The sequence below is a fragment of the Nerophis ophidion genome, linkage group LG04 (assembly GCF_033978795.1).
Source record: "Nerophis ophidion isolate RoL-2023_Sa linkage group LG04, RoL_Noph_v1.0, whole genome shotgun sequence".
Taxonomy (NCBI): domain Eukaryota; kingdom Metazoa; phylum Chordata; class Actinopteri; order Syngnathiformes; family Syngnathidae; genus Nerophis; species Nerophis ophidion.
Window position 1 is genome coordinate 45,822,614 of NC_084614.1, and position 22,612 is coordinate 45,845,225.

Sequence of the window (22,612 nt, forward strand, 5' to 3'; positions counted from 1 at the left end):
GCTGCGCCTCCCCCGCTAGGAGTGGCAACAGCCTCCCCCCCCACTCTTCTTGAGGCCATCCGCACGCTGTTGCGGTGGCCTCAAAGATGTCGACGTAGGCCTGTGGATACTTGGCCTCCGCCATGCGCTGCATGGAGGCCTTCGCTCCGACGCACCTGCGTCTGCTGCTGGCTCGCCGCAGATACTTCTGCCAGCACTCTCCCAAGTGCCTCCAGTGGAGTCGGTGCAGTCATTCTGTTCTTCCTTTTTTTTTTTCCTGGATTCGTTTAGCTGGGCGCCAATGTGAACACGTCTGGAGCCGTTGGGTTGTTCTTGACCGGAGAGAGCACAGCCAGGCGGGTGCCGAGTACAGGGTTTCTATTTTTTTCATTTCACAATCTACATTTTTCACTGTTTTGCTTTTCGGCAATTAGAGGACTGCCGCTCCTTCCGTCCGCGTCTCTGCCTCGCGTCTGTTCCCCCAACACCTTCTCATGGTCCCCCGTGCCCCTGATAAAGAGACAGTTGATTAGACGACTCGTTGCAGCTGAGAAATCTCCTCACCTGTCATCGCTTCACAGCCGGCTCCTGTGCATGCCTGGCCCAGGGAAAGCGTCGACCACGCCCCTCCACAGTGAATTACTTAGCATTTCATGGAAGCTGCTTTTCTACCCAACCATGGCACCCAACTGTTCCCAATTAGCCTGAACACCTGTGGGATGTTCCATATAAGTGTTTGATGAGTATTCCTCAACTTTATCTGTATTTATTGCCACCTTTCCAAACTTCTTTGTCACGTGTTGCTGGCATCAAATTCTAAAGTTAATGATTATTTGCAAAAAAAACAAAACATCTTTTCTCAGTTTGAACATCAAATATGTTGTCTTTGTAGCATACTCAACTGAATATGGTTTGAAAATGATTTGCAAATCATTGTAATCCATTCATATTTACATCTAACACAATTTCCCAACTCATATGGAAACAGGGTTTGTATGTGAAATGTTTCAGGTTAAATTACTCTACGGGGACAGCCCTCGCAAAAATGACTAATGATCTATTGCTAACGAGGGATTCTGACGCGTCAGCTATGTTGCTGCTCCTCGATCTTAGCCCTGCTTTCGATACCGCCGATCATAATATTTTATTAGAGTGTATCATAACACAAATTTGTATGTCAGACTTAGCCCTGTCTTGGTTTAACTCTCATCTTACTGACAGGGTGCAGTGCGTCTCCCATAACAATTTGACTTCAGACTATTTTAAGATAACTTAAGGTCCTTGGCCCTGCACTCTTGAGCAATACATACGCAAATACGGTGTTAGCTTTCACTGTGTCCGCTAACTTTCTGCAACTCAACTCCAAAAAAACGGAAATGCTGATTATCGGTCCTGCTAGACACCGACCTCTATTTAATAATACAACTTTATCATTTGACGACCAAACAATTAAACAAGGCGACTCGGTAAAGAATCTGGGTATTATCTTCGACCCAACTCTCTCATTTGAGCCACACATTAAAAGCGTTACTAAAACGGCCTTCTTTCATCTCTGTAATATCGCTAAAGTTTGCTCCATTTTGTCCACTCGCGACGCTGAGATCGTTATCCATGCGTTTGTTACGTCTCGTCTCGATTACGTATTATTTTCGGGTCTCCCCATGTCTAGCATTAAACAATTACAGTTGGTACAAAATGCGGCTGCTAGACTTTTGACAAGAACAAGAAAGTTTGATCATATTACGCCTGTACTGGCTCACCTGCACTGGCTTCCTGTGCACTTAAGATGTGACTTTAAGGTTTTACTACTTATGTTTAAAATACTACACGGTCTAGCTCCAGCCTATCTTGCCAAATGTATTGTACCATATGTCCCGGCAAGAAATCTGCGTTCAAAGGACTCCGGCTTATTAGTGATTCCCAAAGCCCAAAAAAAGTCTGTGGGCTGAGCGTTTTCATTTCGGGCTCCAGTACTCTGGAATGCCCTTCCGGTAACAGTTTGAGATGTTACCTCAGTAGTAGAAGGGGGGGTTGCCCACATAGTCTCATAGTCATCATTGTCACTGTAACCTACGTCCCAATGGGTGTGAGTTTTTCCTTGCCCTTATGTGGGCTCTACCGAAGATGTCTTTGTGGTTTGTGCAGCCCTTTGAGACACTTGTGATTTAGGGCTAGATAAATAAACATTGATTGATTGACTGTGTCTGCCCCAAAAAGCTTACGGATGTCACTGTCAACCAGCTTTTTGCTCATAATGACATTCACTGTGAATGCAAATTGACTGAATAAAAACTGCTTGGGACAGCTTCAAACACTAATAATGTTAAGTTCCGTGAACAACTATACAGGATATGAATGTTTTGTTAATGAAAGCTACTAGATACAATTTACATAAAATACACGCAGTGCAATGTTGCACATCCCAGGCAGGGGGAGGTACCACAGGATCTTAATCCTATAAAAATGATGCAATCTCTCAATCAAAAGTTTCTCGAAAAGTGAACAGATATTCAGGCACGTTCAATCGTCAAATTACTAAGTCATACACCTAGTTTACGGCTGGCCACCATTCACTACCAACAGAACTGTTTTACACTTTCACATTCTTACTCATTTCAACCCATGTTAGAAAGGTATATTCTGAGGTTACACGCACTACTGTAAATTAATATAAACATAAAAAGGATGAAATGAGACAATCGGGACGCGATGATCCGTCACAGGCTTCATCAATATGCCTAAACCACTTGTTAACTTGTACGTGTAACATTAGATACATAGTCTTAACGTTCACTAAATGCGTGGATGATGCCAGCTAGACATCTATTAAACTTTCACATCATAAATACATTTAACTTGATTGCTAAGTGAATTACTGCCGTTTGTTTAACCAATTTCCATCCATCCATCCATCCATCATCTTCCGCTTATCCGAGGTCAGGTCGCGGGGGCAACAGCCTAAGCAGGGAAACCCAGACTTCCCTCTCCCCAGCCACTTCGTCTAGCTCTTCCCGGGGGATCCCGAGGCGTTCCCAGGCCAGCCGGGAGACATAGTCTTCCCAACGTGTCCTGGGTCTTCCCCGTGGCCTCCTACCGGTTGGACGTGCCCTAAACACCTCCCTAGGGAGGCGTTCGGGTGGCATCCTGACCAGATGCCCGAACCACCTCATCTGGCTCCTCTCGATGTGAAGGAGCAGCGGCTTTACTTTGAGTCCCTCCCGGATGGCAGAGCTTCTCACCCTATCTCTAAGGGAGAGCCCCGCCACACGGCGGAGGAAACTCATTTCGGCCGCTTGTACCCGTGATCTTATCCTTTCGGTCATGACCCAAAGCTCATGACCATAGGTGAGGATGGGAACGTAGATCGACCGGTAAATTGAGAGCTTTGCCTTCCGGCTCAGCTCCTTCTTCACCACAACGGATCGGTACAACGTCCGCATTACTGAGGACGCCGCACCGATCCGCCTGTCGATCTCACGATCCACTCTTCCCTCACTCGTGAACAAGACTCCTAGGTACTTGAACTCCTCCACTTGGGGCAGGGTCTCCTCCCCAACCCGGAGATGGCACTCCACCCTTTTCCGGGCGAGAACCATGGACTCGGACTTGGAGGTGCTGATTCTCATTCCGGTCGCTTCACACTCGGCTGCGAACCGATCCAGCGAGGGCTGAAGATCCCGGTCAGATGAAGCCATCAGGACCACATCATCTGCAAAAAGCAGAGACCTATTCCTGCGGTTACCAAACCGGAACCCCTCAACGCCTTGACTGCGCCTAGAAATTCTGTCCATAAAAGTTATGAACAGAATCGGTGACAAAGGACAGCCTTGGCGTAGTCCAACCCTCACTGGAAATGTGTTCGACTTACTGCCGGCAATGCGGACCAAGCTCTGGCACTGATCGTACAGGGAATGGACCGCCACAATAAGACAGTCCGATACCCCATACTCTCTGAGCACTCCCCACAGGACTTCCCGAGGGACACGGTCGAATGCCTTCTCCAAGTCCACAAAGCACATGTAGACTGGTTGGGCAAACTCCCATGCACCCTCAAGAACCCTGCCGAGAGTATAGAGCTGGTCCACAGTTCCACGACCAGGACAAAAACCACACTGTTCCTCCTGAATCCGAGGTTCGACTATCCGACGTAGCCTCCTCTCCAGTACACCTGAATAAACCTTACCGGGAAGGCTGAGGAGTGTGATCCCACGATAGTTGGAACACACCCTCCGGTCCCCCTTCTTAAAGAGAGGAACCACCACCCCGGTCTGCCAATCCAGAGGTACCACCCCCGATGTCCACGCGATGCTGCAAAGTCTTGTCAACCAAGACAGCCCCACAGCATCCAGAGCCTTAAGGAACTCTGGGCGGGTCTCGTCCACCCCTGGGGCCTTGCCACCGAGGAGCTTTTTAACTACCTCAGCGACCATAGCCCCAGAAATAGGAGAGTCCACCACAGATTCCCCAGGCACTGCTTCCTCATAGGAAGACGTGTTGGTGGGATTGAGGAGGTCTTCGAAGTATTCCTTCCACCTATCCACAACATCCGCAGTCGAGGTCAGCAGAACACCATCCGCACCATACACGGTGTTGATAGTGCACTGCTTCCCCTTCCTGAGGCGGCGGACGGTGGTCCAGAATCGCTTCGAAGCCGTCCGGAAGTCATTTTCCATGGCTTCCCCGAACTCTTCCCATGTCCGAGTTTTTGCCTCCGCGACCGCTGAAGCTGCACACCGCTTGGCCTGTCGGTACCTGTCCACTGCCTCCGGAGTCCTATGAGCCAAAAGGACCCGATAGGACTCCTTCTTCAGCTTGACGGCATCCCTCACCGCTGGTGTCCACCAAGGGGTTTTAGGATTGCCGCCCCGACAGGCACCAACTACCTTGCGGCCACAGCTCCGATCCGCCGCCTCGACAATAGAGGTGCGGAACATGGTCCACTCGGACTCAATGTCCAGCACCTCCCTCGTGACATGTTCAAAGTTCTTCCGGAGGTGGGAATTGAAACTATGTCTGACAGGAGACTCTGCCAGACGTTCCCAGCAGACCCTCACAATGCGTTTGGGCCTCCCAGGTCTGTCCGGCATCCTCCCCCACCATCGCAGCCAACTCACCACCAGGTGGTGATCGGTAGAAAGCTCCGCCCCTCTCTTCGCCCGAGTGTCCAAAACATGAGGCCGCAAATCCGATGACACAACTACAAAGTCGATCATGGAACTGCGGCCTAGGGTGTCCTGGTGCCAAGTGCACATATGGACACCCTTATGTTTGAACATGGTGTTTGTTATGGACAAACTGTGACGAGCACAAAAGTCCAATAACAAAACACCACTCGGGTTCAGATCCGGGCGGCCATTCTTCCCAATCACGCCTCTCCAGGTTTCACTGTCGTTGCCAACATGAGCGTTGAAGTCTCCCAGTAGGACAAGGGAATCACCCGGGGGAGCACTTTCCAGTACTCCCTCGAGTGTTCCCAAAAAGGGTGGGTACTCTGAACTGCCGTTTGGTGCATAAGCACAAACAACAGTCAGGACCCGTCCTCCCACCCAAAGGCGGAGGGAGGATACCCTTTCGTCCACCGGGTTGAACTCCAACGTGCAGGCTTTGAGCCGGGGAGAAACAAAAATTGCCACCCCAGCCCGTCGCCTCTCACTGCCGGCAACGCCAGAGTGGAAGAGGGTCCAATCCCTCTCGAGAGAAGTGGTTCCAGAGCCCTTGCTGTGCGTCGAAGTGAGTCCGACTATATCCAGCCGGAATTTCTCGACGTGCACTAGCTCAGGCTCTTTCCCCCGCAGTGACGTGACGTTCAACGTCCCAAGAGCTAGCTTCTGTAGCCGAGGATCGGACCGCCAAGTGCCCTGCCTTCGGCTGTCGCCCAGCTCACATTGCACCCGACCTCTATGGCCCCTGCTATGGGTGGTGAGCCCATTGGAGGGGTGACCCACGTTGCCTCTTCGGGCTGTGCCCGGCCGGGCCCCATGGGAACAGGCCCGGCCACCAGGCGCTCGCCATCGTGCCCCACCTCCGGGCCTGGCTCCAGAGGGGGGCCCCGGTGACCCGCGTCCGGGCGAGGGAAATCTGGGTCCATGATTTTTCTTCTTCATAAAGGTCTTCGAGCTGCTCTTTGTCTGATCCCTCACCTAGAACCTGTTTGCCTTGGGAGACCCTACCAGGGGGCTTTATGCCCCCGGACAACATGGCTCCTATGTTTAACCAATTTATACCTTGCAAATCAGTTCGTCTTCACCAAAAAACCTTCTAATGAAAGGAGACATCAAAGTTACGTTAGCCCTAGTAACGTTAGCTACAACTTCTTTAGGGTTAACGTTAGATAATAAATAACGCAAGGTTATGCCATCACCACATGGAACAAACCACACACACTGCAATCGTAATATGAGAACCGGTAGCTAAATTTTAATGGCAATTTGTTGAGTTTAGCAATGATTATGACAGGGTAGCTGTTGGCTATTTTGGTGTAGGAGAACGGCGCATAGTTGCTTATCTTTTACAAACCTGGTGGCTAGCTAGCCTACAGGGTAAGTTTCATAGTATTTGAAAAAACGACTAGCTATCATCGCGAAATGTTTCTTGCTTCATGTCTGCACCGCTAGGACTCGCTAACGTAAGGTAGATAGGTAGCTCTTTAAAAAATCCTGTAAGTTTTGGACGATTGCGGGGCATCGTGATGATGCGGGTCGTTCTCTCAGGGATGCAGTTGGGCTCGAACACAGCGTGAAAGTAAAAAATGATTGATTTATTTAACAAATAAAACAGACTTAGTCAAAACAAACAGAACTAGCATGGGAGGTAGAAAAAACTAAAGCACTAGAAAAATTAACGGAAAAACTTGCACAAGGCACAAACGGCAAAACAAAACTACTAGCCTGGGAGCTAGAGGAGCAAAGGCTTAGCGCGGAATCCAGCAAGTGCATATTTGGAATCGGAATCGAGGATCAAGGTCATCACTGTTGTGTGAACACAAATTAGGGGGCAAGGCTGAATGAACAGAAAAGGCAGGCTTAAATAAAGACAGTAATCAAAAGGCAGGTGCGCGACAAAAGCAAGAGGCAGGTGAATCTAATGAGTAACTATGGAACTATTTAACTATTTAAACGGTTGGAGAAACTATCTCAGAGCACAGTGTAACCAAGATTTGCAGAATGAAAGGTAATTTCTTTTTTTTTTTCATTCCTTGTAACACGTTTGTTTAATGTTACTATAATAAGTATTTATTCGAACTAAAAACAGTCGAACACTGAGTTGAAATTCACCCACCACCAAGGGATCTCCTAGTAGAGTCTCCAATCCTTTTGTGTAAGTACCGATTTTTCACTGTTTTCATTTCATTACCTCCGTTTTTACCACGTTATTAGACAATGGTTGAACTCCATTTAAGCATTTAAACGTTAAAAGTATTGCACGTGTACGACGTAATACTTTTTTTTTTTTTTTTACCAGCCGATGACGATGACGTGAAAGACGAAGAACTTTGTTTGATCGATCTTACAAAGTTGGAAGATGATTATCGAGGTGTGTTTAAACCTTTGAATTATTTAATATTATGTGTATTCATTATTTTGTTTTATAGAGGATTCGCCGGAAGAGTCCAACGCGATCCCTTTAACACAATCGCAGTCTGGTGAGTCAAATAATTCTCATTTTACAAGAAAAAAACATGCTGTATACAATATATATATATACATATATATATATATATATATATATATATGTATATATATATATATATATATATATATATATATATATTTATATACATATATATATATATATATATATATATATATATATATATATATATATATATATATATACATATATTTACTTACAGATTTTCCATTTTCATCTCCGGCTCGCTGGTCCCCGTTAACGCTGGCGGGTCCGTCAACGGCCGTCGAAGAGAGTCGGCCATTACCGCTAGGAGAGCGACCCCTGCTCTCGCCGAAGACTCCAGACATTGAATCCTTGCTTCGAGGGAAAATCATCGAAAACGACGGTGAATGTCCGACAGGCCCCCGCTGTAAGTTTTTCTCGTTTTCTGTAAGCTTTTTTAAGATTCTCAGGAGCTTTAAAGAGCTCCTCTCACTCCAATGTCTTTCGCTCAAATGAATTTCCCGCCGGGAGTAGTAGGCGGGGTCCGGGGGGGGGGGGGAGGGGGTGGGTTTATTTCCGGCTATGCTTGCGTGAGGGGAGATGGCAGCGCCACATGTGGTTAAAGCCGGTATATATATATTTGTTTAATTTTTTTATTTTTTTTTCCCACAGGCAACAAACGCGAGAGGAAGCGTAGATGCGCCCGCCAGCTCGACAAACATGATAGAAACAGAAGAAGGCTGAAACAGTACCATCGTATACTGGCTTGCACTCTCATGAATATGGCAGCCATGATTTGATACATACTGGTTTGTTATATTTGATCTATTCGAATTAATTTTATTATTTTTTTCTTTAGAGAAATATAATGGCTGTAGTTCCATCTGAATTAGATGTAGTTATTGTAGAAGATGAAGACGTTTGTAATCATCATTTAGATCCAAACAACCAGATAGAATGGGAACCAAACTATGATCCGTCTTTTCAAGATGCTCTTAATGTGTTAAATTCAAACACAAACACACAAGCCTCTACATAGCATCAAGAGGTGTTGGGAGGGGCGACACCCTCGGGGGAATGTTTGGAATTTTCGGAGGTGGTGGGGGTCATGCAGGAGCAACCGTCAACGGTTGACCAATCAATTTCAAATGAGACCCAGAGGGGTGATGGGGTAAATGTCTTGAGGAGGGAAACATTCAACAATATACAACTATCCAGCGTTTTAACTTTTCCTCAAAACAACGATGTAACAGATTACGTCACATTTTACCGTGGCGTCTTGGGGAGCCTTAAAAAGCTGACAGCGATGGTAACTATGGAAGCTAGACCCGACGATATTATTCAATTGGAGTTATCCGGTGAAAGTGCAAATCAACATACTTCATTTACATTTCGAAACGATGCCGGGGCTGTGATGAATGCTTTTCAAGACGTGTTAGATCTGTTGGTACAATCAAACGTTGAAATATTGAACGATGAAGAAATACAGGTGATGGTCCAGGTGGTATATAACCCTCGAGGTGGTGTAAGAAGAAAAATCGAAACCCTTTTGGAACATGAAATCCACAGAAAAAAAGCTTGTTATCTTTACAATCCATTAAACTCGAATAATCAACTCTGTTTTGCCATTAGCCTAGCACGTCTGATACATCCTGAATTTACAGATAGCCAGGCTGTGGCGGAGGCTGAAAAAATACAGAAAAAACCGGGCTTAGACGAACAGACTTCCGTCACTTTCAGTCATATTCGTGAATTTGAAAAATTGGTACGTCGTAAAATTGTCATACTGTACAGAGAAGAGGGCCAACGACCCCTCTCACGGTTCGAGACGGATTACCCCAAATCAGAAAATCCGTTGTATCTGTATTTATCTCAGAATCATTACAGCGGTATCATTAACATTAAAGGTTTTTTGTCAAAACCGTACGTTTGTCACAACTGTTACCAAGGGTACGACAAACCCAACAGACACAAATGCGACGGTTATTGCTTGGTCTGTACACAAAAACGGCTGTGTAAAAATAGAGGGGAAAACTGTGCTTTGCAGGGATTGCAACATGTGGTGTCGTTCTCCTGCTTGTCTCCTCAGACACAGGGTGAAACATCGGGTTATGGAAAAACTCGTCAGCAACTGCGATCGGCGAAAGAAATGCCTTAAATGCAACCTATTTTACGATGTACCTGTGGCTACAGGTATCGCTAAACACACGTGCCCTAAGTTAAAATGTCAAATATGTAAAGAAGAGTTACCCCGCAGTGACACAGAGACACCTGAAACACGACATCTTTGCTATATACAACCCCAACCACGTGAAGTAAACCACAATGATAATATCATATTCTATGATTTTGAGACGTTTGTCGACGACAATCACACTCACATTCCCTTTCTAGTCTGTACCAAGATGCTGCAAGGAGAAGAGTGGTGTGCTTTTGGACTGGATTGTGTTACAGTTTTCCTCAATCATTTCAGGAAACCTCGTTATCTTAAATCTACATTTATAGCCCACAATTCGAGAGGATTTGACGGTTACTTGATTCTGAGAGGCATGGTACAGCTGGGTATAGCACCCTTAATTATCATGCAGGGGAGTAAAGTTCTCTGTTTTAAAGACCCTGATTTTTGGCAAAAATACATTGACTCGCTTTCCTTCCTTACCATGCCGCTTAACGCTATGCCAAAAGCGTTAGGACTCGGTGATTGCTGGTCCAAGTGGTATTTTCCTCACAAATTTAGTTCGGAGGAACATTTAAATTATGTCGGAAAATACCCCGCAATCAGCAATTACGGTGTAGAACGCATGACGCCTGTTGAACGCACCAAGTTTGAGACGTGGTATCAAAATGAGAAAAGCGAGGTCTTTGATTTCCAAAAACAAGCGGTACACTACTGTAAAAACGACGTCAATGTTCTTTGTGAGGGTTGCATCAAATTTAGAGCCGAGTTTACGAGCGAGACGGGTGTTGACCCCTTCTCCCGTATCACCATAGCCTCGGCCTGCACGAAGGTGTTTGTGACTAATTTCCTCGAGCCACGTTCTCTAGCCATACCTTCCCCGGATAACTACCGAGGGTTGTGTAAAAAATACTCACACACCAGCATCCAATGGTTAGAATGGGAGTCACATCGTCGTGGTATTTTCATTCAGCATGCTTTAAACAAAGGCGAAAAACAGATGGGGCATACTTTGTGGATGGGTTTGCTATAATCGGTGGCAAACCATTCGTCTGGGAATTTCAGGGGTGTTTTTATCACGGATGCCCGACGTGTTTCGAACCCAGTGCTGTATGCCCTTTGACAAAAACACCGTTCGAGGAGTTGCACAAGGCTACCGAGGAAAAAATGAAAGCGTTAAAGCGTGACCACAAGGTCAACATCATCATCATCAGAGAGCATGAGTGGAATGAAATGAAAAAATCAAACCCTAGGGTAATAGACTTTCTCAAAACACGCAATTACCCCGCACCTCTCATGCCTCGAGACGCTCTTTATGGAGGTAGGACAAGCGTCTTTTGCTTGAGGCACACGGCGGGTGAGAACCAGCGTGTATTGTATGAGGATATCACCTCTCTCTACCCGTACGCATTTCCTTACCCCCTGGGTCATCCTGTCATCATCCACACGGATTTTGACGATGTTGGAAACTATTTCGGTCTGGTCAGAGCCGTTGTTCACCCTCCTCGAGGTCTCTATTTCCCTGTGCTACCCTACAGAACGGTCAAGGGTAAACTAGTGTTTACACTTTGCCGCACATGCGCAGAAAACAATAACCAGCAGGAACCCTGCGAACATGATGAGGAAGGAAGGGCATTGACGGGAGTCTGGGTCACGCTCTAATTCAACAAAGCTTTACAGCTGGGATACAGAGTCGGTAAGATTACGGAGGTGTGGCCCTTTGAAGAACAGAGCGAAACCGTTTTTACGGGTTACGTTCAAACTTTCCTAAAGTGTAAGCAAGAAGCTTCAGGGTATCCCAAAGAAGCCGTCGATGCAGAAAGCAGGGAAAAGTACATTCGTGAATATCGTGAAAATCAGGGAATACAGCTGGATGCTGAAAAAATCGAACCCAACCCTGCCAAGAGACAAATGTCAAAACTCTGTTTAAACAGCCTTTGGGGAAAGTTTGCGGAGAGGCACAATAGAACTCAGACCACCTTGGTGAGAAAAATTGAAGTATTTTTCGACTTTGTATTTTCAGGAAAATATCAGGTTGAATATTTTTCCTTTCTCAACGAGCAAATTGCTATGGTGCAATGGCAATACAGTAAAAACAGTGTGGTGCTTCCCGGTAACACAAATAATGTATTTGTCGCTGCTTTTACCACCGCTTACGCACGTTTAAAAATGTACGGTTACCTAGAGGGGTTGCAAGAGAGAGTTCTTTACACAGACACCGATAGTTTAATCTACACGGTAAACGAGGGGGAAGTTTCTCTGGAGACGGGGTCCTATCTAGGCGATTTGACGGATGAGTTGGGAGGAGACAGCATTCACGAATTCGCCTCCGCCGGTCCAAAGAGTTATGCCTACCAAACACTGCAGGGTAAAAAAACTGTGCTGCGTGCCAAAGGAATCACTCAAACCCGCGAGTGTTGTGAGAGGGTCAACTTTGACAGCGTTAAAGATTTGGTGGAGGGCTATCTGGAGGAAGACAAAACAGGTGCGATATACACCCCTCATCACCAAATTGTTCGTGATAAAAGGGGGTTCCTTTTAAATAACTCGTCTTTCAAAAAAAAGTTTCGGGTGGTGTATGACAAAAGACGTCTCTTTCCCGACGGGAAAACTTTACCTTTCGGGTATTAGAGAGAAAATGGAAAAAATGGAAAGAGTAGACTTTGATCCCAGATTTCATACACCTTTTTCATGCCTGGTTGTAGGACCTAGTGGTTGCGGAAATACTTTTTTTGTAAAATGTGTATTGGAAAATTGTGAACACGTCATGAATTCTGTACCCGACAACATTGTGTGGATTTATACATCTTTCCAACCCATGTATGCTGAATTAAAAAAGATGAATAAAAAAATAAAATTTGTTGAAGGACTGCCTGATTCCTTTGAAGATGAAAACTTGTTTCCGGACCATCAGACCCATTTGGTGATTTTGGACGATGTTATTTTCAAGCCTCAAATCATCCCGAAGTGGTTAAAATGTTCACGCAGTATAGACATCATAGAAATATGAGCGTTATGATGCTGATCCAGAATGTTTTTCATCAGGGAAAATTTTCACGCACCATTAGCTTAAACTGTAATTATATGATACTGTTTAAGAACCCGCGGGACAGATTGCAGATTAACGTGTTGGCAGAGCAAATGCTCCCCGCACAAAAAAGTTTTTTCTTGGAAAGTTTTGCGGATGCTACTTTGGATGCTCATGGCTATTTATTGGTCGACCTGACACCTTTCTGTCCAGAACAATACAGACTGAGGTCGGGCGTGCTTCCGCAGCAGTGGCCCGTTGTGTACGTGCCAAAAACATAATGTCAAAGCGTGTAAAGAGGAACGGTCCCATGTTAAAAGCTCTGTACCATGCCACACCTCAAAAACGTCAAGATATTCTGAGTCACGGCTCACCAGACTTTATCCAGATGCTGTGTGAAATTGCTTTAAACATTCTGAAGGGTAATATGCCCTTATCCCCGTCTCAATTTGCTCATCTTAAAAAACAAAAGAAAATCATCCGACTGCTGACTGATAAAAGGACTGGACTGAAACGCAAACGCCAGATTCTGATGAAACAGTCGGGCGGTTTTCTTCTACCCTTACTGGCCACCGTCGTACCGTTTATAGGGAATCTTATCGGTGGATTGACCGGAAAAGGTTGAAGATGAAAAAGGCTCAAAAAATGTTTCTCCTATACCCCAAACAATTAAATCGTCTGACTCGCCCGGAGCCGACCATCAGAGACTCGGCGGAGGATGATCTGGATGCTAAAATGAGAGCCGTCTTAAACGAACCCCGAATGAATCCTCATGAAAGAATAAAAACATACGATACCCTACTGCAGAGATATCTTGGCCTGTTGAAGCAGGGGCAACGGGAGGAGAAAAAGATGACTCTGACTTTACACAAGGATTTGCGGGGTGAACCATGGAATGACTCTGAGGATAAACTGGAGGATAAACCAGAGGATAAACCGATGGATAAACCGGAGGATAAACCTCGGAATACTGGCGGGGGGTCAAAGGATGTCACGATGATCGAAGTTCTGAAAATCCTCCCCCGACGCGACCGTAACAACGCCGAGTACATTATGAAAAAAATTATCCGAGAATGATAAGGGGTGGACCGCTAAAGGAGAGTTTGTTCAAAACGGTACGCCGGTGCAGGGATCTCATATGATCGATTTACTGAAACACCTGATGCAACGGTCCAAAAATCCACAGACCCGCACGCCTGAGGGTTGGAGAAAATTTTTAACAGCGTTGACGGAGCTAAACGTCCCCACATCGACCATTCATAACCCCAGAGCACGAGATCAATACAGACGTCTAAAGGCGGATGGAGAGTTTGAATCAGAATAGGCGGAAAAAGAAACGTTTCTATCCCCCGAGAGGAAAAGAAGAGGTAGAAAAGTGACATTGTCCCCACATTGGTTAAACCTTGAATGATGTGACAAAACTCTTGTTTCAATAAAATGTTTTTTTTTATTCATCAAACGCAGTGTGCACAGCATTTTCATTTCAACGGTTCAAAAAAGTTTCTAAACAACAGACGTCTTGTACGCCACAACGACTACTAATATTCTTATTCGTGCTAGTACAACGTTGGAATTTTTTAACCAGGGTATATGCTTCAAGATAATTTTTTACTACATCATCTGTGTATAAAGACAAAACCTGTTCAAAAGACAGTCCGCAAAATCGATGGTGCAGATAATAAACGCAGTGTTGACCGCACACAGTGGACAAAGGGTGTTGAAGCTGTAGGTTGTGGTACAATATACGGTCAGAACGATTTTCCAAAAAGTTCAAGATGCTCCGAGGGTAGGAATCAAAATCGGGAGAAAATCCATAAGAATCAAAAAAAGTGGCGGTCCCATCTTCTTCCAGAGTCATCGATAACCAGTGCTCCCCCGGTCGATGTCCTTCGTGGGTGTTGACGATAAAGTAGGAGGGTGGGGTAAAGGAGCGAGTCAGTGAGGGGAGTTGGTCGGAGGCCCATACACCACAGAAAACATTCCCCAACACTCGTCGCAGAAGCTTCTCCAGTTGATGGTTATTCATCTCCGTCGTCAATATTAATCCACCAGCACTTGTCGTTTGGAATCAATTTCCAAAATAGAATCGTAACATGCGTAAACCACAAGAGTGACCGTGTTGGGTAAGGGTACTCTGAATCTCATTTCCAACCTCAAAGTGCCGTTAGAAACCCGAGACAATGCGTCGCTGTCCTCTCCCGGATTGAGATTGAACACAAACAGCGAATACCCCCGTTCAAAACCTTGTCTGTTGATGCACAGAGGTAAATCTTTCATATGCCTCCCTGTAGCGGTAAACATGTTGTAAAACTCTCTGACCAAAGCCCCCTGGTTAAATTGTGGTTGGAAAGCTTTGGAGGGAATTTGTTTTCCTGCGTGACAGAGAGTGATGTATTCTGCGTTAAAATGCTGGAAATTAAAGGGTGAGATATCTCTTCTTCCTGTGAAAGCTTTGTGATTCACCATGCCCAAAACAATGTATTTAGGCATCGTGCCCAAAAACAAATTTTCTTGGGTGCATACTCTGGAATTTTCAGGGATAGAGTAGGTTTTCACGCTGACCCGTGACAAAGGGTAGAGTGCGTTTCCTTTGAGTAAGGCCGAAGCGTGCCCCAATCGCACGGCCGGCGAAACTGTGACCTTTTTTGTGAAGAGAGAGGCACCCAGCCCTTTCAGACGGAAAGTACCGTCCGCAGGACCATTATTCCCCCTGATCCGTCTTGTACCCCACTACCCATTTTTCCAACGGCATGACTGAATACGTCGGAAGCGATATTTTTTGCCGCTGTTTTAAGATGAGGTTTGACCAGGGCAAAACCTCTTTTCACAAGAGGTGATACAAAATGAAACAACCTGGAAAACACGGAGCCTATCCCACGCCCGTACATCACAGGTGAACCTGTGAAACCGGGGAGGGAACCCCCCACTTGGCTTTCGTAATAACCCACTAAACGTAGAGGGTCGTGCATGGGTTGACTCATTCTCATTGTTGTTGGTTTTACTTTCTAACGGGTCTAAAGTGGAGCTTCACGATGGTCTTTCCAAAGGTGAAGTCGACGTGTTTGTTCTGATCAGATTTAATCTCCACCCGGATGTTTTCAATGTGATTTTTCGAGACGGGTAAATAGTAGGCGGGGCTAAAACACTTGGTGACAATCTCACCGTAAGCTCCCTCTGCACTCACGATTCTCAAAAGAGGAGCATAAGCGTCGCCTACTATCTGAGGTCGCACCACGTCACTGTAACAGTAAAGATGGTAGAAACCGGCGTTTATATCCACCGGATAGGGGGCCGACCCACGGTTAAACTTGATCCACTCTCCAGGTTGCACTCCCATGATGTAAGCCAGGGAAGGGGAAAAACGAAAATGAGTTTGACCCCCTGATCAATAGGAGAGTCGCTTTTTAACATCGTCAAAGGCTATCGTCACACCATTGTCAATTTTTTGTAAAGATTCATTCAGTTCATTTATGAATCGTGTAACGTTCTCATAACATCCTCCTCTCAATTCTTGACGGTAAACTATCCCCATTTCAGGGTTGCTTTCAGAACCCACAGGTGGAGGTCTCTTTAGCCATTCATAAAATGCTCCGTTACAAACATTATACCATGAGCGAGGGTATGAAAACTCTGTTAAGGACACCTCCCATGAGCCTGCTAAATCTATATGTTGAATTAAATCTATCTGGTAATGGGAACTTTTGTTTTCTTTAAATACGTTGAGGCTGGCGTTGGAGGGTAAGGTGAGGTAAAAACCCTCGTTGCAGGAATGATCCATAATGCTCGATGATCTTTAGACTGTGAGGCTCATCAAAGGCATCAGATTGTTTTATACATTTGTAAGGAGGTCAGCGTCCACCCAACTGTTGAATTTTTCCGGCCAGTTTTTCCAGTGCACTAGAACTTGTTTTTTGCCACCGACCGTACGTCGTTTTAGAATTTCCTCCACATGATAGCGCTTGTCCTCGCTCTCTTTTACTTTCTGCAACCCGGCTTCATAAAAAGAACCCTCTATTATTTCACCGTCAAAATCTTTCAGTCTGTATACCGGGGGAGATCAAGGGAGACGTCGTGTTATTGTAAACACCTCGTCTGTAAAACTCTGTTCATATTTTTTATCAAACACTCCTCTCACTTTGGATATTCTCACCATATCTCCCGTGGCAAATTTGTATCTGCGTTTGAATGCTGTGATTGAGCCGTAGAGATTCTCAAACACTTGAGGGGTATTTTCCAAAGTCACATCCACCGGTTTCATTTTAATACTGCTGTGATATCCGTGGTTGTAGCTTTTTACCAAGTCTTGTAAGACGTCTAGGTAGCGCCTAGTGTTGTTGGCTGTAAAATATCTCCACATTCTCCCTTTCAGAGTACGATTAAATCTTTCAACCACCGAAGCTTTGAGATTGCTGGCCGTAGAAAAATGTACAATATTGTGTTTCTTCATCAGAGCTTGAAAACTCTTGTTAAAAAAATATTTTCCCGCGTCGGTTTGGAGTTTGCGAGGAATCTGGCTTTCCCCCAACACCGATTGAAACGATTTAACCACCTCCACGGACATCTTTCTCCTCAAAACCCTCACATAGGCCTTCTTGGAAAATACATCTATGACCGTTAATAAATAATTATAACCGTCATTATATTCAGCCAAGGCTTGCATGTCACAGAGGTCGGCTTGAAACTGGGTTAAAGGTCGCGGGACAAAGACTCTGTTTCTTGGAAAATGAATGCGAACCGGTTCATGGAGTGTATAGGCATCCTGTCCCGTTAAATATTCTTGAACTTTTTCTTTTGTGACACGTTGCCCCGTTTCATCCAGCACAGCTCGACGGAGTCGATCTACCCCTCCAAAACTACCCGGGTGTGCGGGTGTATAGTATGCTTTTTCCATAGCTTTCTTCATTGTGGAAAGACAAAGAGAAATGAACTCGGGTTGCTTGGTACACATTTCTTTTATTCATTCATGGAAACAACACAATGAATCTAAAACAGTCTGTTTTTATTCATTCATGGAAACCACACAGCGAATCTAAAACAATTTTTCTATAAACTATATTCAAGGTTTGATGTATACAGGTATACCATAGGTGAATTTAATCGCTTCGTGCAGTTTTTGTAGTTCAAACAAAACATTGACGGGGATGTAGCATCGTAGACGATACATCGACATATCAACAAACAGAGCATATAAAATGAACACGTGATAAGGAGAAGGTTGAAAATACTTTTCTTTAGACCATTCCTTCAAAATTGTTTCAAAAATGTCAAAGTCAAAAGCATGAGAGACAACGGATTTCCAGGTAGCTTCCCAGGTAGGCTTAGAGCGGGCATAATCAAGAATAATTTGTAGTTTTTGAGGTTTGTCTCGTTTTAGAACATACGCTTCCATCGCGTCAATCAACGGGTAAACAACAGCGTGGTTCTCGATAGAGTTTACAAGTTTTCTCCAATAATTACCCATTTTTTTTGTAATTATTCCAACACTCTGTCACTATACCCAGATGTCTCAAAATCGTTTCATCACCCCGTACCAACTCGGTGTACACGTCATCTATGGCCCACCAGACATTTCTCTCAGATTTCAGTTGAAACAGCAGAGAGTCGGCGTAGGATTCGACCCTTGAATCCTCAGCCTCGATGCGACGAAGCATCAGCAAGCGTTGAATGGCTTGAATGAATTCAGACGTACGCAGAGTTTTGATGAGTCCGTCGTAGTTGTACAGGAGAAAGTCCTCTTCATAGGGTTCCAGGCACGGGTGGTTTCTCTGGCTCGGAGTGTTCACCCGACAACCGTAACACTCGCTCTGCCTGAACTTGCGGATGGCCTCGTTGAGGAGATGAAACACGGCCGTTTTCACCGTGCTGGTGAAAAGCAACCACTTCCCCCCATCGGTTTCATCATCGATGTGCAACGGGGGGTCCAAGAGTGACGGGGATGGTGGCGGGGACGGCGGAGGTGTTATGATGATCAGGTCATTCTCCTTTTCCTCCTCCTTCCTATTGTCATCTGGCAAAGACTGCGTAGCGTTGTCGGTTTTCATCCCCCATCTGCAGAAACATCTGCCGAAGCGACACGTCTCATCGTCGCTCACCACCTCCAATCCAGCCGTCGTTTCAGGAGGGTTAAAGATCTTGGCCATGGTTGCTTCATCAGTCGTGTTTACGGATGGTTTGAAATCGTCCTGTGGTATAAGACGGGTCTTTACGCGTCTGATGGTATTGTTTGCCATTTTCTTGTTTGAGATCCGTGCGTTCATAAAGGGAGCCAATATGGTCTGGTGGAAAAAAAAATTGCAGTGTGGGGTTGTTTTTATAGGGAGGGTCGGAAAAAAAAGTCTCGACCAATCAAACTATCGCGATGATTTTCAAAGGGTATTTGACGAGTCGGCGGAGGGGGTGTTTCCTTGAAGGATATTGGTCGAAACTGAAGCGGGGGAGGTCCTTTCGTCCTCCGTCGGGGGTGTGGTCTCAAAAGACAACTTTCTTCTCATCGTCAGCATGCTTTTCCATTGTCGACTGCTTCGAAACAAGTCGTTTATTTTCTCCTTCATCGGTGCCATTCGCTCTCGCCATGCCACGATGGGTACGACCACCAACGGTGTAAACAACCCGCATTCATCGTTGAAAGACTCCAGGGAAAAGACATCGGGCTCGGTCCACTGAGCCGGATAGATACCGGTGATTTTTGGAGCACGGAGACTGGCACGGAAAAACCAACGACCCGAGGCTGAAGATTTCGTCTCCCAAGTAGCGCTGAACAGAATTCTTCTCTCATTCAACTCATCCATCGTCGGGTAAGTAAACAAGCTTCCTTTTACGCGTTTATCCACCGGTGAAGGATCACGCCACAGGAAATCGGGCATTGTCAGACTTAAAACTTCCCAATCCACGGTAGATAACGATGAAATTATCGAGAAAGGGCTTCCGTCTCTTCTTTCTTTTAGCTGAAATAAGCAGATACCCCCCATTTCGTATCTGAATACAAATCCAAAAGATCGGTCCATCCCATATGCTTCCAAGTCCCATTTCTCACGCAAAGACTCGGTCGGTGGCATCTGAATACGATTTAGAAACACTCGACTTTTCTGCGGAGCGTCAATGTAAGTTTTATTATTTTTATAAATCGAAACAGACGTTTCACTAATCATGGCCGAATCGAACAAAGTCTTTACGCTAACGTATAAAGCTCCAAAAACGACTAAGCCTTACACCACCCTTTTGTACCCCCCTCTGCGTGTGTGTGTGTGTGTGTGCGTGTGTGTGCGTGTCCACATTCCCAGCCATCAATACATCGAAGCAGGGTCAAACATATGGTTAACCTTAACCTAATTAGTTCCTCCCAATCGTTTGAATATGTTTTCGTGAGGTCTGGAAGTTGTTTCAAACGATCGTAAACATTTAAACTATCAAATGGCTGGTCAGATGCTGATCAGATGACATTCTCAAGCTTCGGTGTGCGACGATCGTAAACATTTAAACTGTCAAATGGCTGGCCAGATGCTGATCCGATGACATTCTCAAGCTTCCTTAAAAACTGACCTTAACCTGAACCCTCCTTTGTTCCCTCTTAACCAATCCCTCTTCAGGTCTTGAACCCACCCTCTTCCTGGTTAAATCACTCCCTCTTCAGCTCTTAAACCCACCCTCTTCCTGGTTAAAACTCCACCCTCTTCCTGGTTAAATCACTCCCTCTTCAGGTCTCAACTCCACTCTCTTCCTGGTTAAACCACTCCCACATCAGGTCTTAAACCCACCCTCTTCCTGGTTAAAATCCACCCTCTTCCTGGTTAAATCACTCCCTCTTCAGGTCTTAACTCCACCCCCTTCCTGGTTAAAACTCCACCCTCTTCCTGGTTTAACCACTCCCACTTCAGTTCTTAACTCCACCCTCTTCCTGGTTAAAATTCCACCATCTTCCTGGTTTAACCACTCCCACTTCAGGTCTTAACTCCACCCTCCTCCTGGTTAAAACTCCACCCTCTTCCTGGTTTAACCACTCCCACCTCAGGTCTTAACTCCACCCTCTTCCGGGGTAAGCCACACCCACTTGACCTTTGACTTTGACCTTTGAACTTGACCTTTGACACTGACCTTTGACCCTGACCCCTCATAAATCATTGACCTTTGACGCCCATAAATCATTTTTGACAAAAGGTGTCCCCTTAAATTCTCTAATGAGAGCTGAGTCAAAAACATGGAAGTGCAGAACGCACGAGAAGCTAAGGCAAAACTTTAGCAATAGAAGAAGTTAACAAGGAAATACCAACGTGTATGTTGCATGGAGCAAACAAACCAACCAGAAGGAATTGAGGTAGCAGGCAGGACTAAATACTACAGCAATCAATGAAAAACAGGTGTGAGTCGAAACAAGGGCAGGTGGAACCAATGTGAAACCATGGAGACCAGATAAACAGGAAGTGCTCAAACTCAGGAACGGAAGAGTCCAAAATCCCCCCCCCCCCACAATAAGAAAGTTCAAGAGTGAAGGGAGGGCGAAGGGAGGACATGGCGGAGGGTCGCCAGGCCATGTGTCCCCGAATCCACCGGGGACAAGTCAGGTGGCGGCGGCGAATGGAACGCCACTGCCGCAAATGTCCAGGTGGGCGACTTCGAAAAGGCCACATCTGTGGCCGACGGGGAGGTGGGTGCGCTTGGCGAGGAGGACGACCAGGACACGGCCACATCCGTGGTCGACGTGGAGGTGGACGCGTCAAGTGCCGTCGTCGTGGCAGGCTTGGAAGCAGCGGACGAATCAGGCGTGGACGCAGCAGCGGATGAGTCAGGCGCGGGTGCAGCGGACGAAGCAGGCGGCGAAGCCTGGCGTGTCAGGCCAGCTCAAGGTCGCTGAGACGTCGTCATGAAAACAGGCGTCGTCGTCGCGGAAACAGGCGGAGTCGTCGTAGTGGACACAGGCGGAGTCGTCGTCGTGGAAACAGGCACTGGTGTGGGCTCCTGCTTTGGAGCAGATGCTGGTGTGGGCTCCAGCCTTGGAGCAGGTGCTGGTGTGGGCTCCAGCCTTGGAGCAGGTGCCGGAGTGTGATCCAGCCTTGGGTCAGGTGCTGGAGTGGGATCCTGCCTTGGGTCACGTGCTGGAGTGGGATCCAGCCTTGGATCAGGTGCTGTAGTGGGATCCAGACTTGGGTCAGGTGTTGGAGTGGGATCCATCCTTGAATCAGGTGCTAGAGTGGGATCCAGCCTTGGATCAGGTGCTGGAGTGGGATCCAGCCTTTAGTCAGGCGCTGGAGTGTGATCCAGCCTTGGGTCAGGCACTGGAGTGGGATCCGGCCTTGGGTCAGGTGTTGGAGTGGGATCCAGCCTTGGATCAGGTGCTGGAGTGGGATCCAGCCTTGGGTCAGGCGCTGGAGTGTGATCCGGCCTTGGGTCAGGCGCTGGAGTGGGATCCAGCCTTGGGTCAGTTGCTGGAGTGTGATCCAGCCTAGGAACAGGTGCTGGAGTGGGATCCCGCCTAGAGACAGGTGCTGGAGTGGGATCCAGCCTAGGGACAGGTGCGGGAGGGGGATCCAGACCTGGGTCAGGTGCTGGTGTGAAAACCAGATTTTGATTAGGACTAGGAATAGGACTAGGACCACTACTAGGACTATGACTATGAATAGGACTTGGACTATGGCTAGGACTATGACTAGGACTAGCTACAGGTGCTAGCCATGGTGCAGCTCGCTGTGGTGCAGGTGGAGATTGCGTAGCTGGGGGTTGCGGTTTGGCTGAGCGAAAGACCGGTGGTGGTGGCTTCGCCGGAGGTTGCGGCTTGGCTGGGCGCAGCTGTGCTACCTTCCAGCACTAGACCCCCCCTCAAG

At 46.4% G+C, this 22,612-nt stretch overlaps 1 protein-coding gene across 3 annotated transcripts in view; it reads left to right on the plus strand.

The window, feature by feature from the left end:
• LOC133551457 (uncharacterized) overlaps positions 1-12,635 on the plus strand; it is a 40,989-nt gene extending 28,354 nt beyond the window's left edge. The window contains exons 3-7 of one of the 3 annotated variants that reach the window (XM_061898173.1): positions 7,231-7,296; positions 7,441-7,512; positions 7,571-7,621; positions 7,832-8,020; positions 8,266-12,635. In XM_061898173.1, the coding sequence (XP_061754157.1) occupies positions 9,651-10,802 (1,152 nt within the window). In that variant the 5' untranslated portion in view covers positions 7,231-7,296; positions 7,441-7,512; positions 7,571-7,621; positions 7,832-8,020; positions 8,266-9,650 and the 3' untranslated portion in view covers positions 10,803-12,635. The remainder of the gene's footprint in view (positions 1-7,230; positions 7,297-7,440; positions 7,513-7,570; positions 7,622-7,831; positions 8,021-8,265) is intronic. The other 2 variants (XM_061898172.1, XM_061898174.1) reach the window with 2 other exon arrangements.
• Positions 12,636-22,612: the final 9,977 nt, after the last annotated feature.